Source organism: Pygocentrus nattereri, chromosome 14 (assembly GCF_015220715.1).
Source record: "Pygocentrus nattereri isolate fPygNat1 chromosome 14, fPygNat1.pri, whole genome shotgun sequence".
Classification (NCBI taxonomy): domain Eukaryota; kingdom Metazoa; phylum Chordata; class Actinopteri; order Characiformes; family Serrasalmidae; genus Pygocentrus; species Pygocentrus nattereri.
Genome location: NC_051224.1, coordinates 36,807,141 through 36,827,382, shown reverse-complemented (window position 1 = coordinate 36,827,382; position 20,242 = coordinate 36,807,141). Strand labels below are relative to the sequence as shown.

The 20,242-nt window shown below is 38.5% G+C and overlaps 1 protein-coding gene and 2 gene segments (V, D, J or C); all 3 read right to left on the bottom strand.

Annotated features, from left to right (window-relative positions):
* The window catches only part of LOC108414177, a 512,138-nt gene that overhangs the window by 240,088 nt on the left and 251,808 nt on the right, over positions 1-20,242 (bottom strand).
* LOC108436641 (immunoglobulin gamma-1 heavy chain-like) overlaps positions 1-20,242 on the bottom strand; it is a 395,990-nt gene that overhangs the window by 248,982 nt on the left and 126,766 nt on the right. The window lies entirely within an intron of this gene.
* On the bottom strand, positions 729-19,192 carry LOC119265133. The segment is given in 3 exon segments: positions 729-867; positions 18,765-18,967; positions 19,058-19,192. Coding segments are annotated over 3 exon segments (351 nt in total).

Below are 20,242 nucleotides of genomic sequence, written 5' to 3'. Positions count from 1 at the left end.
TCAAGGCCCTATGAAGTTTGGAGGTCTGTAGCAATTGACTCTACAGAAAGTTGGTGACCTCTGCGCACTATGCCCCTCAGCATCCGCTGACCCCGCTCTGTCATTTTATGTGGCCAACCACTTCGTGGCTGAGTTGCTGTCGTTCCCAATCGCTTCCATTTTGTTATAATCCCACTGACAGTTGACTGTGGAATATTTAGTGGGGAGGAAATTTGATGACTGGACTTGCACAGGTGGCGTCCGATCACGGTACCACGCTGGAATTCACTGAGCTCCTGAGAGCGACCCATTCTTTCACTAATGTCTGTAGAAGCAGTCTGCAGGCCTAGGGGCTCGGCTTTATACACCTGTGGCCATGGAAGTGATTGGAACCCCTGAATTCAATGACTTGGATCGATGACTGAATACTTTTGGAAATATAATGTATTTAGTCTGACTCTGTGTTTTTGATAAAGATAATCTGGACATTCATCAATCAATTTCACAAAGCAAAGAATTCTATAATCATGCAAAAGTTTCTTTGGGTTTTCATAGTTCTGTATAGAACTATTATATTTTTACTAAAGAACCCTTGAAGAACCATCTTTTTTAAAAGAGTACTTCATATAGAACTAAATGTTCTTTAATGAATGATATTTTGATGTTGGCAGTAGAATGCGTCAATCAAATATGTGTTTTGTTTCTTCTGTGTTTAATTGGCAAAAACATGATCAAACCTCTATTCAGCTCTGGGTTTTTGTAAGCCGTGTTCATTAGTTAGTGTCACTGTGTATCTCCCGCACAGTAATACACAGCTGTGTCTTCAGTCTGCAGATTCTGTCCTCGTAATGTTATTGTGTTGGTTCCAGTGTCTCTGGAGATGCTGAACTTGCTTTTCAGTTTATCACTGTAACCTGTGCCCCCGTTGCTACCAATACCTCCAATCCACTCCAGAGCTTTTCCTGCAGGCTGTCGGATCCAAGCTGTAGCATCGCTTGTAACTGAATATGAAACCTTGCAGTCGATGGTCAGACTCTGGCCTGGACGGACCACCATGGAACCAGGCTGAGTCAGTTCCTCACAGTGAACACCTGTAGATCAAAAATCCAAAGTTTTCAGGCACATATTATTGGACATAAATGAAATTAAATGGCAGTCTGTGAAATGTGTTCTTTACCGAGCAACTGACAGGATGCAGCTGACAGCAGGAGCAGTAGAGATGTAGATAACATGGTTGGTGTTGAAGCTGGACCTATGGGATCTTCTCTGTTCTCCACGGCTTGAGAGCATCTCATCTTCTAAAATAAAAAGAGATCTGGGAGGAGTTGCATTTGCTTATCTAATGGCCTGTTAGATGGGAAGCTATTTTAGACGTGTTGTAGAGGAAAATTGTTCAACATGGTGCATGTAAAGCTCCACTGTGCCTGTTTTCAGAAGTCCATATGTTCATATCCCTATAGATTGCTGCTCTCAGAACAAACTTTTTATTGTTTTCTAGTTTTTGACATCATTTGAAAAAGCCTCTTGTCCTTCACATTGCTTGTAAATTTCATGATGAAGGGTCCAAAAGAAACGGCCCAAAATGACTTCGGAAAAACTCTGGTTCCATTGACTTACATTGAAACTAAAGTAGGTTTTATCCTTTTCCTGTAAAGTTATTTTTTTGGAGATGGAAGGTTTTGCTCCAACAACAGCGATATACGAAGTGAAGGAATCTACTGCTATATAACGTATATAGTACTGTGCTACATGTATTTCCAGTATTTTGTGTATTGCACCATGAATGTACTGCCCTATTTTGTCTATTCCTACATGGTTATATCTGTCAAACTGGTCATTTCTAGTCAGAGCCTAATGTTGGCCTCAGTCTGGCCTCTAAAATTGTCTGTCCACTGTCTTTTGTGCAGGCTAGATTTCTATTACCTGCTTGCAAGAAATAAAGCTTCAGTTCTCCAAACATAGTGTCTCCCTTGTTTGTGACCAGTTTAGACTCTTCACAGTTCTACGTGTCCAAACACAGTGTCAGTGGAACCTCAAAACATCTCCAAAGTGTGGCATATTTTGGACTGTAAAAGTTCTAGTTACAGGTCCAGTGATCAATCATCATGGTCACCACCATGCCAATGCCATATATAACAGTGATTAGTCAGTGGGTTCACCTACTGAAGTTTGCCAAAGTTGAAAATGAAAATAATGAATGAAGTGCTGCCATGTTCAAAGTCCGTAAAATCCATTTGATGGTGAACAGGTGAAAAAATTCATGTTTGGCATCTGAAAAAAACATTGCACAAGTCTCTATACTTTACTTGGTAAAAGATTTTTTTTATCGTGATTAAAATCGAACGCATCGTTTCATTTCGCTGTTTTATGAAGTCAACAATTCACTCAAAGCTTCACATTGTACATACCAACACCCCTTAACCAAGGACAAGTCATTGTCAGAGCTCACAGTGGGTCCACGCTTACTTAGAACCTGAAAAGTAGAACCATTTTCAGGTTCCCTCTAATCAGTTTTCATGAATGAGCTTGAAATCAGTGAAATTGGGACAGATGTTGTGTTATGATGTGGTGCTACACTCACAGGGCTTAGTTTCATCGTTGACGACGGAACGTATTTTTAAACTCTTTCCCTATTCGGCCTCATAACACGGTCATTGACAGTGATGAGGTAGTTACTCCAAGAAATGGTCAACAATAAGCTTACTTGTCGATGCCATTAATGCAGCACATATGAATGTATCTGCACTCATTTTTAAAAGTGTTAGAAGCAAGCTCATTGGATAAGCAAAGAAATGATGGAGGCAGCCATTTGAAAACTGAAGTCAAATTTCTGTGGATATTTTTTTTAAAGGATCAAATCTTGAATTTGCCACGGGTTATTGGAAATGTATTATGTAATCATTTCTCACCAAAATCTTAACATTTAAATAAAACCTCAAAAAACACAATTTTATATCATCCTTTTAATGGAAGCTATTCCTGAATAAAGCAACAAACACATGAAATGTGATTCAAGCGATGTGCACTTTTACAATGTTGTTGCATATTTTGAAGGTATGCGAAGTTATGAATGACTCCAGAAGGAGCTTCAACCATTTTAGTGTGTCTGTGAGTGGTTTTAGTACAGCTGCTCCATCAGATCCATCACTGTGACTCTTCGAGCGCAGTAATAAACAGCAGTGTCTTCTGCTCTCAGACTCCTGGCCTCTAAGAACTGTGTACTTGTGGAAACGTCCTCAGTCAGTATGAAGTGGTCTTTCATGGAATCTGCGTATATGATATCAGAGCTTCTACCGGAGTTTACTCTCCCAATCCATTCCAGAGCTTGTCCTGGTTTCTGTCTTATCCAGTGGAAGAAGTACTCTGTCATTGTAAAGCCACTAATTTTACAGGAGATCTTCACAGCTTCTCCAGGTTTCTTCACCTCAGCAGAAGACTGGTCAAGTCGGATCCCAGCACTTATAATAGCTAAAAAAATAAAACAGACAACAGTTATGAATCCTGCTAAACACGGTCTCATGAAAATGAGTTCAGAAGTCTAACATACCTTGTGTTAACATCACTATAAGAGTGCAGTACTGAAGAGTCCTAAACCCCATAGTGAAACTCTATGGTGGGTGACACTTTCCTAATTCAGCTGCAGTAATATGAGCATCAGATGAGCAGTGAGCTGATTTTTATGTGGAGATAGATTTACATAAATACTTTTTAACCAAAAGAGCTCAGTAACCTTGTCTTTTGCATTAGGAAAAGATGAAGATCTCCCCCCAGTGTTTAAAGACAGTAATGGTGCCATGCCTTTTATTCCCACGTTTTTACAGCTGTCATCCAAAAGCAGTGGTGCAGCAACACTGCTGATCCACTGTTTCCAGCTCAATGCATGCTAAATCCCAAACTGACCCAAGTACAGGTGTTTTCCAAGACAAACAAACAAACAAAAAAGCAGCGTTATAGCCATATGAACATACAAAGGGCTACACAGAGTCACAGATACGCACAGCACATCACTTCAAGCAGGGACTGTGGACGGCTCAAAGGGTCAAACTAAGAAAAACTACCGCTTAAAAACTGGGGCATTAATAATCTGTCCTGTTAGCTCATTATATATGAATGTAAGGGAATATAATGATTTAATTCGGCATCATTTTGTACTGTTTCTGTTGGTCTGTGGGTCAAAAAATGTTGGCATATTGTAAAAGGCAGCTGGAATTATATTACCCAATAAAACTGAGGAAAAAAAACTGTTGCAAAAGTGAAAAATGTGAAAATAGATTGTGCACATCTGGCTCATTTTGCATTTCAATGGTCAGTTACACTGGATTTGAAGGTAACTGGTCACTTCCAGGAAGACCTTCATTTAGTATGAGCAAGAACCCTGTATAGGTCCAAATTCACTGGGAAATATTTTCCTCTAGACAAAACATTCATATATACTTAATTACAATCAATTTTACCTTATATATTAATTTCCTGTTTGTTTGAAAGGGAATTTGCCAACATTCTGTAAATCTTGTCCAACTGAGCAACTGTTACTATAAAAGAATATGCCTGGCGGGTCATGAGGACAAATAAATGATGACTGTATGTGTCAATGCTACATATATAAACATTATGGAGTTTATGCCATTATCCACTTCATTAAGCTATTAGAGTCCAGAGCACAGTAATACACTGCAGTGTCTTCAGGCTTCAGTTGACTCAATGGGAGATATATATGTATATATGTGTATCGCTGTTGTCAGATCAAAACCTTGTATCTCCAAAATGGTAACTTTACAGGAGAAGGCAAAAACATACAGTAGTTTTAATGTAAGTCAATGGAACCAGACGTCTTTCCAAGTCATTTTGGGCTGTTTCTTTTGGTTCATTCATTATGAAATTTACGGAAAATGTAAAGAGCAACATGTCCTTTTGAAATTATGCCAGAAATTGAAAAATGACAAAAATGGAGATATAAGGTTTTCTTCCGACAGCAGCGATATTATATATATATATATATATATATATATATATATATATATATATATATATATATATATATATATATATATATATATATATATACTGCTTCTCATGATTCAGGTAATCAGGTCTCTAGAATGGTCAGTCCATTGTGCCGCCCACAAACAGCTTAATGTCTTGATCTTCTCAGCAATGTGTTTGAGGTAGTTTGCTTTAAAATACAGCCCCAAAAATATTAATCAGTTTTGGTTTTCAGTCACTTTTTCATCATAGCTTATTCAGATGAAGATTCTTATTAAATGCCTACAAAAATGGAATTCTTAAAACATACATTGAACATACACAAAACATACATTGGCTCAATATCAGTTTTAAAACTGTAATATTTTAGCGCTGTGGTTTTTTGTTATTTGGAAAAATGCAAAGATCAGATATTCTTCGATATTTAAAGTATATATTCTAGAAAACTCATGTCCCAAATTAATGCAAGAATGGGTTTGGACCTGAGACAGAGGTTTTCATTTTGGTGCATTAAAAACTAAATGGTTTATTTCCTCTAACTGTGAATAGGATTGTGGATTATGTCAGTCAAATGTGTCCCATTTAAATAGCAAGCAAAGTGTAAAGCTACGAACAGCCGAAGTACTTGAGTGTCGGCTCTGGGTTTTTGTAAGCCGTGTTCATTAGTTAGTGTCACAGTGTATCTCGCACAGTAATACACAGCTGTGTCTTCAGTCTGCAGATTCTGTCCTCGTAATGTTATTGTGTTGGTTCCAGTGTCTCTGGAGAAGCTGAACTTGCTTTTCAGTTTATCACTGTAAGCTGGGCTCCCACCACTGCCGATATATCCAATGTACTCCAGAGCTTTTCCTGCAGGATGTCGGATCCAAGCTGTAGCATAGCTTGTAACTGAATATGAAACCTTGCAGTCGATGGTCAGACTCTGGCCTGGACGGACCACCATGGAACCAGGCTGAGTCAGTTCCTCACAGTGAACACCTGTTTGTCAAAAATACAAAGTTATCAGGCACATCATCTTGGAGATGAACACAATTTAAACAGCATTCTGACTGAGTGAAGTATGTTCTTTACTGAGTAACTCACAGGATGCAGCTGCCAGCAGGAGCAGTAGAGATGTAGAGAACATGGTCGGTGTTGAAGTTGGACCTGTGGGATCTTCTCTGTTTTCCACAGCTTAATAGAATGTCTTGTAAATAGAAAGTGATCCTGGGGTGGAGCTTGTATTTGCTTATCTAATAGCCCATGAGAGGCGGAGCTATTTAAGACATGGAGTTGAGGGAGGTAGTTTAATAAAGTGGGTGTTAAGCCCCACTTCTCTGCTCATTTTCAATGGATATGAGGAGCAATACTTTAAAATAATGTACAGTATATACACTAATTCCAGCGTGTCCTTAGGAGTCTCAAGCGAGGACCATGTATGAAATGAAGTTGATAATGACTTTCCAGGGGGATCATGTTCATATTTTCACATATTTTCTCTGATATCCAACCCCTCACATCTCTCATTCCAGTAAACTACATCTCTTTCTATTGTCTCCCTTTTTTACTCAATTGTCTTCGATCATAAACTCCAAGCTACTCAATATATGGATCAGGGATTTGATGAACTTGCCTAACAATTCAATTATGTGAAAATTCTTAGCCCATGAGTAGTGCTTGGCCGGAGGTTTCCCTTTGCTGCTTGTAAAAAAAGAGCATTTAGCAGCAAACACGAAGAAAGAGTATCCCAGATCCAGTGCATGCTAGTGCCCCCCACACTGAATCCATTGCAGGCACAGGTCAGTTTGAGGGATCCACCTGGAGCCACTGTCACTGACCCCTCAGACTGTGTGAGGACAACCTGAGAGTGGACACCTAAACATGAGGAGACAGAGAAAACGTTTTCCCAGCAGGTGAACGTTTTAACCGTGTTGACCGTTTATCTGGGTCTTCAGTGAAAGAGCTGACAGACTTTCATGTTACAGTGAGCAGCAGCAGTGAAGATGTGAAGAACATGGTTCTGCTGTTCTTCACTCAGACCTGCAGGTTCTTCTCCAAACTCACTGATGCAGCTTTATATGTAGAGACTTGATAGACATTTGCATGACAAGGCAATGATGTGAACCAATTCAGCATTAGACAGTAGGCGCCCCCTACAGGAATATCAAAGAAACGTGTTTATCCTTGTTATAAATATTTTGTTAAAATGAGATAATTGCAACAGCAAAGGAGACACCATTCACACATCCTAATAATATTGATTCAAAGCATATTAATATTATTATTAATACATGCAGGTGCAGAGATAATCAACATTTAAGAAAACCCTTGGAAAATTGGCTTATTTAAATTTTGGTTACATTCATTTCTTTGTATTTATTTCTATATGATCTGTATTACAAAGTGCTTTTCTGTGATTTTTCACAAATGTTTATTTATTTTTTATTGTTTTATTCGGGGGGGGGGGGGGGGGGGGGGGGGGTCAGAAACCACACTTCATTTATAGAGCTTCCATTAGCCACACTAATTTATTCATTTTTCCAGATTGAATAAATTAATTAAAGATGCTTTAATGTCTCAGGCAGCTGCTAGGTGGTGGATATGACACTTCAGGTCACTTGGGTTTAGATAGGTGGACGTTGTGATATTCCAGGTTCTTTCTGTGCAGTTGCTAGGTTGCCATTAGGTGATTGCTAAGTTGTTACTAAGGTGTTCCTAGGTGGTTACTATGGTAACGCTCTTGGTTGCTATAGGGTCCCTAGGTGGTTGCTATGGTAACGCTCTTGGTTGCTATAGGGTCCCTAGGTGGTTGCTATGGTGCTCAAAATGCTGGCTATGGTATGATACTTTCTTTATATTGTATTATATTATTTTTATACTGTATTTTTATTTAGTTTTCATGATATAAAATATGATCTTCATGCTAAGGGTTAGATTTATTAACCATAATGATGTTGACATTTACCAGGTTTGTTTGTTGTGACAGTATAAAGGTGAACAGTTGGACATGTCCAGCTTCTGATTTGTCCAGCACAAGCACACAATAATAATGGAATCAATGGAAATTAATTGCAGTCATTTTGAAGATGATTAATTACTACTCATTCAGTGATGAATGAGTTTATTGATAACAATGTTAACATAACATAAACTACTCTTATCTGCAGAGCTAGAAACAGAAGTTGCTTTAGCGTGAACGTTTAAATGTTCTGAGTAAGCAGTTGTATATCCATTCATAGGCAATCAGTCACTCATCTGCTTTATACACTATATTACCAAAAGTATTCAGTCGTCCATCCAAATCATTGAATTCAGGTGTTCCAGTCACTTCCATGGCCACAGGTGTATAAAGCCGAGCCCCTAGGCCTGCAGACTGCTTCTACAAACATCAGTGAAAGAATGGGTCGCTCTCAGGAGCTCAGTGAATTCCAGCGTGGTACCATGATCGGACGCCACCTGTGTAGTCATGTGGGGTTGTTTTTCAGGAGTTGGGCTCGGCCCCTTAGTTCCAGTGAAAGGAAGTCTTAAAGCTTCAGCACCAAGAGATTTTTGACAATTTCATGCTTCCAACTTTGTGGGGACAGTTTGGGGACGGCCCATTCCTGTTCCAACATGACTGCGCACCAGTGCATGAAGCAGGTCCATAAAGACATGGATGAGTGAGTTTGGTGTGGAGGAACTCGACTGGCCTGCACAGAGTCCTGACCTCAACCTGATAGAGCACCTTTGTGATGAATTAGAGTGGAGACTGTGAGCCAGGCCTTCTCATCCAACATCAGTGTCTGACCTCACAAATGTGCTTTTGGAATAATGGTAAGAAATTCCCATAAACACAGTCTTAAACCCTGTGGAAAGGCTTCCCAGAAGAGTTGACTCCGTTATAGCTGGAGTGGACCGACATCATATTAAATGTTTTATTTATATATATATATTTTTTGCTAACTTGCATACAATGCAGTCCAACAAAAAGCACATTACTTTTCATCTCCTTCATGGATATAATGTTGTCTGCTGGTGTTGTAAGTGATACACATTACGTCTTGATTCCTTGCCTGAGATGGTTCTCAAACGCACACTCAGAGCTTCACTGTGTAAATGTCTTACATCTGTCACCGATCCTCTACAATGTGATGAAATGTCCTTGAACATCTTCCAAGCCATGAATGTTGTTGCTACTGCGAGAACAATGACAAATGTTCTAGTTCAGTTCTTCAAGTCTTCTGGATCCGGACCTGCTAAACTTGTAGGCACCCCCAAAACATCTCTGGTTTGTGTATAGACAGCTCAATGACACCCTTCCAATAGTATGAAAAATGCTGCATTGAAACAAAAATAGTAAATAAATAAATAGATGAATAGATTTAAGAGGGGAGCAGCCAACTGGGCTACAAATGAAACATGAGGTCAGTCATTTCTTAGAACCACACCAAGTGATATCTAATCTAAATCTTCTTTTCTGTTGAGATACTCAACATTAGGATCCCAAGGGAGAGTTGAGGCCCTAGCTGCCTAGCTGCCTTGTCTCCTGTAAGAATAAGCTTTTCCAGATGTTTTCAAATGTTAATGTATGATGTGCGTTATGAGTGCGTGTAAATTTTGTTTAAAAAGCTGAACCATCTTGGACTTAGAGGAGATTCCACATTGGCTTCTGGGTCTCTGCAACAAGGGCTTTTAGCGCTTTCTTTTAATTTGAAATAAAGTTGTTCATGTTTAAGTCCAGATAGTGTCTACAGAGCTTTCGTCTCCCCACCTGCACAACGGAGAATAAACAACACTTCCAATGTTGTGGATTTGTTGTGTTAAACGTCTCAAAATGAATTCACTTTTAATTTCTTTCAAAAACTTTAAACATTGTGTCTTTCAGTGAAGAATAACAGTAATAATGGTTATAAATGGTCGTGGTTGATTGGTTTGTTCACTTGTCCAGCTGGAATGAAACACTAACACAGATGTTGATGGGTTTTTGTACAGAGCTCCCACTGAGCTGCACTGCTGTGGCCGTCTTTGCACAGTAATAAACAGCCGTGTCTCCAGACTCCAGGCTGCTGATGTCTAAGAACAGCACGTTACTGCTTGTGTCTCTGGAAATCTTGAAGCGACTCTTAAAGGAAGCTCCAGTGTCTATAGATCCACTACCCCAAATGATCCCGATCCACGCCAAGGCTTTCCCTGGAGGCTGTCTGATCCAGCCTGTACCGTAGTCAGAAAGACGATAGCCAGAAACCTCACAGGACAACCTCACCGATTCTCCAGAAGGCTTCAACTGAGCAGGAGACGAGCTCAGACTGATTCCATGAACATCTGCGAGGAGGAAACGGGTCACAGAGGCCATTAAACACACATCATTTCATCTTAAACTGAAGTCTACAGTGTATAAATGAGACTAAAGTCCACTTACATGGTCAGAAGGCCAGCAGCAGCAGAGAAGTCCAGCTCATCATTACTCTGAAAGTATCTGAGATCATGTGGTTTGTTAGAGGACGTATGAGTGTGGGTCTGTATTATATACACATTGTGGCAGTGTCTGACCTGCAGTGGAGCTGGACTGGAGATTTACATACTGCTCATTTCAGATGATTAAGGAGGAACATTCAGAGGTGTTTCCTGGATGAACTATGAAGTTTTACATGTTAGTTTCATGTGACCAAAAAGAGATTCGATAGGTCAGATACTTAGATAAGGAAGCTGAACCTACATAATAAAGCAGCTAAGAATACTCGATTTAGAATAACTGTCATTTACACAGTAATATTATTATAACACAATTACACAAAAGCTACTATTCAAATAATTAACCATTTACGCAGTGATAATCAAACATCAATACTTTTCCCATTGGCTTGTTTAGTTTCTATATTATACAGCTAATTTAGAGTAATATTAAGTGTTTACTTAGCGCCAAATATTTTTGAATTACAGTAATTCCTAATCATTACGAATAACTACGTACTTATCCACATCTAGTTTTAACGTCCAGTGTTTTCAGTGTTTTAAAGCACTTTTAATGCTGTTCAAAAATGGATTATATTTGAATGTAATTTGAAATGTAATATTTGGTAACATTCATAATGTTTAACTCAGTACTGTTTAGCTGCTTGGCTAGTAGGTGCTACTTTTTGTTATACTTTTAATTTACAAAATTTACTATCAAATAACGTTCTTTTCACCTATAATGAGAGATACTAGTCTGTTCTGTTACAAGCTAGCAGATTAGTTGAAAAATTGATCATGTAAAAGTCTAAAAAGTTGTATATATAATATTAGTTACATATGCAAAGCAATACAGCAAATAAATACAGTCACAAAAGTTGAAACACACCCAGTAAAATGACATTTTGTTGATTTGCTATGTATTAAATGTTGAAACCTCTTTTACAGGAAAACATTAAAGATTTAATCGCTGTGCAAATAACTTGCATCTCCATTATTTGTAGTTTTTACTGCATTATTTGAACTCGGCTGTCATTGACATTGTGCTGTAATAAAATGTAAGTGAATGCGTCTTCTGAAATATTAACAATGATTAAATAGATATATTTCAGTAGAAAACTCACTTTCCTTCTTCGCATGTTCTCCTAGTGTCTACATGGGTTGCAGTCAGTGGTGGACAGTAAGTAAGTAAATGTAATTAGTTACTGTACTTAAGTAGTTTTTTTGTGTATCTGTACTTTACTTAAGTATTTCTGCTTTGGGTGACTTTTTACTTTCACTCCACTACAATTTGAATTGTAGTCAAATTACTACATTTTGAGAAATCTGCCGTTCCTTTTGGTTTTTGTGTGTATAAAAATGTAACATGTCACGGTTCAACATCAGTGCAGCAGTGTGAAAATTTGGGAGCACATACGTCGACATAAATGATGAACTAACCTAACTTTGTGTAAATAGAGCACAATATAGAAATATGTCCACATATGCAGTCGAGACTGGCCTGTTTCTTTTTTTCTGAATTCATACAAACACTTTCATTTTATAGTAAATGAGTTTGGGCTGGTTTATGTTTATGAACAGACGCCTACAGATCAACATAGTAAAGGAGCTCATCTGTGATCCTGAGTTTAAAGCCAGTTTTTATTCAACTTAAACTTGGAACTAAGTTGTAAATAAATCTGAAACTGAAACTTTGCTTGTGTGTAAAAAGTGATTTCAGAGCCACTCGGTTCTCCCTGATGGAAACTGTTTACCTTCAGTGTTTTGTGCTTCTGATCATTTTAATAGACGTCAGCGTCACTAATTAATGACGTTCTATTAAAAGACTGGTTTACCAAGAGAGACGCTGGAGGACTTTCACCTGAAATGAGTTCATGAAGCCAGTCTTGTTATAAAAATGATAACAGGACATCAGAGCCAGAATTACTCTTTTAGTACTTTTACTTTATACTTAAGTACATTTGAAGGTAAATACTTTAGTACTTTTACTCGAGTGGAGGTCTAAAGGGAGGAACTTCTACTTTTACTGGAGGGATATTTTACCTTGGAGGTCTCTACTTTAACTCAAGTACATGATTTGTGTACTTCGTCCACCTCTGGTTGCAGTCAGGCCAATTGGACGTGAGTGTGTATGTCTGTCTGTTTGGCCTGCAAAGGACTTGCCTTCTGCCCAGTGACAGCTGGGATAGGCTCCAGCTTCCCCCATGACCCAGGAGGATGAGCAGTTTAGATGATGTGTCTGTGTGTGTGTGTGTGTGTGTGTGTGTGTGTGTGTGTGTGTGTGTGTGTGTGTGTGTGTGTTATAAACTGTTTTCCACTGTTTGCAGTGTAATTTGTGTTATGTGCTTTGACAAGAAATGAAGATCTTTCAGTCGTGTGTGTAGTTTTAGTACAGCTGCTCCTCCAGCTCCATCACAGCGTCTCTTCACCCACAGTAATAAACAGCAGTGTCCTCTGCTCTCAGACTCCTGGCCTCTAAGAACTGCGTACTTGTGGAAACGTCCTCAGTCATTTTGAAGCAGTTAAGAACAATTAATTCCTGCACCAAGATTGATGCAAGAAGACCTTTGTAGGACTTTCTTGGTTGTTAAATGCTCTGCGGTTTCAGATTACTGCCCAAAACTGTGAATAGGTTTATGCATTGTCATTCTGTATTTGATAAAGTCGGCACAGATATCATTTAGCTTTACAGTAAATGTACATCAAGGTTAATATTTATTCCCACTGTATTTTGATGTTGGCAGTAGATCATGGTCATCTGGTAACTCATTCTAACATTCACAAAATGAAAAAACAGTATAGTAAGTTTTTTTTGTATTAATAATGTATCAGTATTTTTGTTTTATATGCAGAAATTATACAAAATGACACAAACTATTTAATGTCCCATTCAGGTAGAAGTACTTGAGTGTCGGCTCTGGGTTTTTGTAAGCCGTGTTCATTAGTTAGTGTCACTGTGTCTCTTGCACAGTAATACACAGCTGTGTCTTCAGTCTGCAGATTCTGTCCTCGTAATGTTATTGTGTTGGTTCCAGTGTCTCTGGAGATGCTGAACTTGCTTTTCAGTTTATCGCTGTAAGCTGTGCCCCCACTGCTACCAATAACTCCAATCCACTCCAGAGCTTTTCCTGCAGGCTGTCGGATCCAGCTTGTACCATAGCTTGTAACTGAATATGAAACCTTGCAGTCGATGGTCAAACTCTGGCCTGGACGGACCACAATGGAACCAGACTGAGTCAGTTCCTCACAGTGAACACCTGTAGATCAAAACAGAGTTAGTAGATGTTTCATCTTGGACATAAACACAATATAAATTGCGCTCTGACTGCATGAAATATGTCCTTTACTGAGTAACTCACAGGATGCAGCTGCCAGCAGGAGCAGTAGAGCTGTAGAGAACATGGCTGGTGTTGAAGCTGGACCTGTGGGATCTTCTGTGTCTCATCTTCTAAATACAGAGAGGTCTGGGGGAGGAGCTTGTATTTGCTTATCTGAGAATGAAAGCCATTTAAATCATAGAGTAGAGGGCAGCAGTTTAATATAGTGTATGTTTCAAAACTACAGTGAGAGGTCACCTCAAGTTATTTAAAAGATGTGTCTAAAGATTTATATTTCCATGAGCTTCGGTGGTTTTAGTGTGTAGTTAACATCGGAGAGTCTGTTCATTTCTGTGTGCAGAGTACCGGAGACTGAAACTTAATAAAATACACAAAAAACTCTGCAAGTCACATCTCAGCATCTGCTGTTAGAAACAGCTCTAATAACAAAATATTGTTCTGGATTTTTCTAGAAAATATTTTTTTAATGTGGTATTCACACCTAGACACCTACTAAATACTTTATAATAAATGTTGTTCTGTAGAATTTGCCCAAAAGCAGCATGTAGACATTGAATAGAAAAGGTCCTAGAACTGAACCCTGAGGCACCCTTCATATCATAGCCACCCTTATTTCATAACTGCCAATGGCAAAAAAGTAACTCCAGGGTACTAAATAAGGCTTGAACCTATTAAGGACTGTTCTGGAAAGTCCTGTGCAATATTTTAACCTGTCCAGTAGTATTCTATCATCTACAGTGTCAAATGCAGCACTGAGATCTAGTAAAACTAAAACTGATATTTTACAGTGTTTAGCTGTTTATCATTTGAAAGTTTTATGAGAGCGGTTTCAGTATAGAAGTCAAAAAGCTTGACTGAAATTTGTCAAAATAACCACTGGAGTTCAAAAAAGTGTTGAGTTGATTGAAACCCACTTTTTTCTTCCTTTTAAAACAGGTCTGTAGTCTGTTTAATACAGAAAAATCCAGAGCTGTATTTTTATAAAAGACAGTTCCCAGGGCGCTGCGGATAGAGCTGCCCACCACTCCGGACAAGTGTTCTTACTGCCCCCTAGTGTCTGTGCTCACTAGTGTATTTGTGGTGCTTCACTTCACACATGGGTTAAATGCAGAGGTGAAATTTCCCTGTTAAGTTTAATTTGCAGAACTTTCCCTGAAAGTTTAAACTTAAACTTAATCGCAGTTATTTTCTTTTTAGTTTTTTTTTGTTTGTTTTTACTGACTTTGTCAACATATGTTGATTTAATATGCTGAACTTTTAAGATTACTAAGATAATCAGAATGACATCCTCCTTTTCTGAGCTGTGAATGTGTGAATAGTAGCGAATATGATGCAGAGAAGCAAAAACAAAACATTAAGATCTCCTGCAAGAACTTGTCGCTTTATCTTAAATTCATTTTTTCTATGATTGTGGTTCTTTCGTTCACCACGTCAGATAGAGCAGATGCTCACAACTCCAGTCCAAATACCCATCTCTAGATCTTTCCCTGGAGCCTGACCTCACCCAGCCTGAGTCTCCACCAGTGAGGGAAATTTTAAGTTAAGTAATTTTAAGATAAGTGATACTTTATTAATCCCACAAACGGGGAAATTCCACCTCCGCATTTAACCCATCCGTGAAGTGAAAGACCACATACACACTAGTGAATACACACACACTAGGGGGCAGTGAGCACTCTTGCCTGGAGCGGTGGGCAGCCCTATCCACGGCACCCGGGGAGCAATTGGGGGTTAGGTGTCTTGCTCAAGGACACCTCAGTCATGTGCTGTCGGCCCTGAGGATCGAACTGGCAACCTTCTGGTCACAGGGCCAGTTCCCTAACCTCCAGCCCACAACTGCCCCAAATGGGGTTTCCGGGGTAACTTGGGAGAAGATGCCCTCCAGAGTAAGATGTTCCTACATCTTGTTTTGTCCAACTTGTTCCAAATTTGATTTCAGCAAAACAGTTCATTCTTGCAACAACCGTGAGGCAAGAAGACCTTTAAAAAAGTACTTATAAAGGTTCTTAATGGTCTAATGTTCCAGTTTATTTCCCCTACCTGTGAATAGGTTTATGCATTATCATTCTGTATTTGATCAACTCAGCACAGATATGATTTAGCTTTACAGTAAATGTACATCAAGGTTAGTATTTATTCCCACTGTATTTTGATGTTGGCAGTAGATCATGGTCATCTGGTAACTCATTCTAACATTCACAAAATGAAAAAACAGTATAGTAAGTTTTTTTGTATTAATAATGTATCAGTATTTTTGTTTTAGATGCAGAAATTATACAAAATGACACAAACTATTTAATGTCCCATTCAATTAGAAGTACTTGAGTGTCGGCTCTGGGTTTTTGTAAGCCGTGTTCATTAGTTAGTGTCACTGTGCCTCTCGCACAGTAATACACAGCTGTGTCTTCAGTCTGCAGATTCTGTCCTCGTAATGTTATTGTGTTGGTTCCAGTGTCTCTGGAGATGCTGAACTTGCTTTTCAGTTTATCACTGTAAGCTGTGCTCCCATCAGTATAGATATACCCAATCCACTCCAGAGCTTTTCCTGCAGGCTGTCGGATCCAGCTTGTACCATAGCTTGTAACTGAATATGAAACCTTGCAGTCGATGGTCAGACTCTGGCCTGGACGGACCACCATGGAACCAGGCTGAGTCAGTTCATAACACTGAACACCTGTAGATCAAAACAGAGTTATTAGATGTTTCATCTTGGACATAAACACAATATAAATTGCGCTCTGACTGCATGAAATATGTCCTTTACTGAGTAACTCACAGGATGCAGCTGCCAGCAGGAGCAGTAGAGATGTAGAGAACATGGCTGGTGTTGAAGCTGGACCTGTGAGATCTTCTGTGTCTCATCTTCTAAATACAGAGAGGTCTGGGGGAGGAGCTTGTATTTGCTTATCTGAGAATGAAAGCCATTTAAATCATAGAGTAGAGGGCAGCAGTTTAATATAGTGTATGTTTCAAAACTACAGTGAGAGGTCACCTCAAGTTATTTAAAAGATGTGTCTAAAGATTTATATTTCCATGAGCTTCGGTGGTTTTAGTGTGTAGTTAACATCGGAGAGTCTGTTCATTTCTGTGTGCAGAGTACCGGAGACTGAAACTTAATAAAATACACAAAAAACTCTGCAAGTCACATCTCAGCATCTGCTGTTAGAAACAGCTCTAATAACAAAATACTGTTCTGGATTTTTCTAGAAAATATTTTTTTAATGTGGTATTCACACCTAGACACCTACTAAATACTTTATAATAAATGTTGTTCTGTAGAATTTGCCCAAAAGCAGCATGTAGACATTGAATAGAAAAGGTCCTAGAACTGAACCCTGAGGCACCCTTCATATCATAGCCACCCTTATTTCATAACTGCCAATGGCAAAAAAGTAACTCCAGGGTACTAAATAAGGCTTGAACCTATTAAGGACTGTTCTGGAAAGTCCTGTGCAATATTTTAACCTGTCCAGTAGTATTCTATCATCTACAGTGTCAAATGCAGCACTGAGATCTAGTAAAACTAAAACTGATATTTTACAGTGTTTAGCTGTTTATCATTTGAAAGTTTTATGAGAGCGGTTTCAGTATAGAAGTCAAAAAGCTTGACTGAAATTTGTCAAAATAACCACTGGAGTTCAAAAAAGTGTTGAGTTGATTGAAACCCACTTTTTTCTTCCTTTTAAAACAGGTCTGTAGTCTGTTTAATACAGAAAAATCCAGAGCTGTATTTTTATAGAGCTGCCCACCACTCCGGACAAGTGTTCTTACTGCCCCCTAGTGTCTGTGCTCACTAGTGTATTTGTGGTGCTTCACTTCACAGATGGGTTAAATGCAGAGGTGAAATTTCTCTGTTGTGAGACTCTCAAGGGTCACTTAAAACAGCTGTGATTATGTTTAAGTTTAAACTGAAACTTTTGTTTTTACTGACTTTGTCAACATATGTTGATTTAACATGCTGAACTTTTAAGATTACTAAGATAATCAGAATGACATCCTCCTTTTCTGAGCTGTGAATGTGTGAATAGTAGCGAATATGATGCAGAGAAGCAAAAACAAAACAATAAGATCTCCTGCAAGAACTTGTCGCTTTATCTTAAAATCTTTTTTTCTATGATTGTGGTTCTTTCGTTCACCACGTCAGATAGAGCAGATGCTCCCAACTTCAAGTGACTTTCATAAATGACCTTCAGGTAAATGATTTATTTGTCCATTTGTGTAATTGACACACCTAAGATTCCATATAAGGTCAAGGCCCCTCCTCATACCTCAAGTTTAAGTAATAAATAGTGTTTTGAAGTAGATATGAAATGAAACTAAATCTCAACCCAAAACCTCACCCTCACCCTGGCCCTAATCCTAACCTTAACCAATCCTAATCCAGTGGAGCTCCAGGTACAGGATGGTGTCAGTGTGTCTATAACAGCTTGTTGAGGATGTTGATGGTCTGTATTAAACCTGTTCCATGTTCAGTTTCTTTCAGGTTAAACATCTACAGATATGAATTTAGACTCTCCAAATAAAGTCAAAAACTGAATTCAGCAGATTATAATATATATATATATATATATATATATATATATATATATATATATATACCTACCTGTGAATAGGTTTATGCATTATCATTCTGTATTTGATCAACTCGGCACAGATATGATTTAGCTTTACAGTAAATGTACATTAAGGGGAGTATTTACCCCCATGATCCCTCACTTCATAGAACAAATCATTCTTCTGTGAACTGTATTTTGATGTTGGAAGTAGATCATCTGGTAACTTGTTCCAACATTCACAAAATTATAAAACAGTATATTTATTTGTATTAACAGTATTTTTGTTTTATATGCAAAAATGATAAAAAATGAACAAGCTATTTAATGTCCCATTCAGTTAGAAGTACTTGAGAGTCGGCTCTGGGTTTTTGTAAGCCGTGTTCATTAGTTAGTGTCACTGTGAGCCTCTCGCACAGTAATACACAGCTGTGTCTTCAGTCTGCAGATTCTGTCCTCGTAATGTTATTGTGTTGGTTCCAGTGTCTCTGGAGAAGCTGAACTTGCTTTTCAGTTTATCACTGTAGTCGGTGCCCCCACCGCTATAGATATTTCCAATCCACTCCAGAGCTTTTCCTGCAGGCTGTCGGATCCAGGCTGACCAATAACTGCTAACTGAATATGAAACCTTGCAGTCGATGGTCAGACTCTGGCCTGGACGGACCACCATGGAACCAGGCTGAGTCAGTTCCTCACCGTGAACACCTGTAGATCAAAACAGGGTTATTAGATGCATCATCTTGGACATGAACATAATATAAATTGCACTCTGAGTAAAATGTTTTCTTTACTCACAGGATGCAGCTGCCAGCAGGAGCAATAGAGATGTAGAGGACATGGTTGCTGTTGAAGTTGGACCCGTGGGATCTTCTCTGTTCTCCACAGCTTAATACAGGGTGTTGTCTAAATAGAGAGATCCAGAGGGGTGGATCTTTGTATTTGCTTATCTAGTGACCCATGAAGACTGAAGACCAAGCTGATTTATGAGATGGAGTTATATGCCTGTTTCACTGGGTTATAAATATGAGGTACCACAAAGGCCGAATTCCCTTCCTTCATCAACATGGGGATATAAAAGTTCATAATTCTCATTTCACACAGATGAAACAAAATAAGTGTCTAGCATTATGTATTAGACATTGACTAGAAAAAGAGAGCTAAACCTCTGAAAACTCCCACATCCATCATTATGGCAGGTTAAAACAACCAGAGCTGTAGTGAACCTGCCTAGAAGAGAAGACTCGGGTAACTTTGCCCTCCCACGTACAGTAAGTACGGCTAGAGTCTCAACAAAGGCTTATTTTGTCTAAACACAAATGTAAATCGTTATTCAGATGAGGAAACGGAGCTCTCTGATAATATTTTCTCTATTATAAAATAGAAGAGATGGACTGTTTGTAGTTAGAAAAATTGTACAAAGTAGAAAAATCTATAGTTCTTGTCATTTTGTAGGTTTTTCATAGATTATGTTGAAATTGTGGCTTTACAAAAGCAAGAACATTGATTTTAAATAAAAGTTAGCAGCAGAAAGGGAAAATGTTTTGATTGCATTGTTACTCAAAGTAAAAGAAAGTCAAGCAAAATAACCACATAAATTGAATTCATCTTCAATTTGAGTCCATAAACAGTAATAAAATAGAAAATGGTCTGTTTGTCAAAAAATAGGTTTTCTAGCTTTGAAGAAAAAATATAACGAGTCTAACAAGTGGACCCCTCATTTTATCCTGAGTGCATTTTAAGTTCTATTAAATTTCTTCTTAAGCATCATTTTCAATAAAAAAAATGAATGTTTTTATGCTGTGTACTGTAAAATATTTCCCACTGCTTGCGATATAAAGCATCGTGTCCGTAGTGAGTTTTTACAAGAAATCTGCAAGAGATCTTTCCGACTGGTTGCTAGGGAGTTGCTAAGTGTTTGTTAGTAGGGTGCAACACTGTTATTAGGGTATAATTATGTGGTTACTATGGTCTCTCATGGTT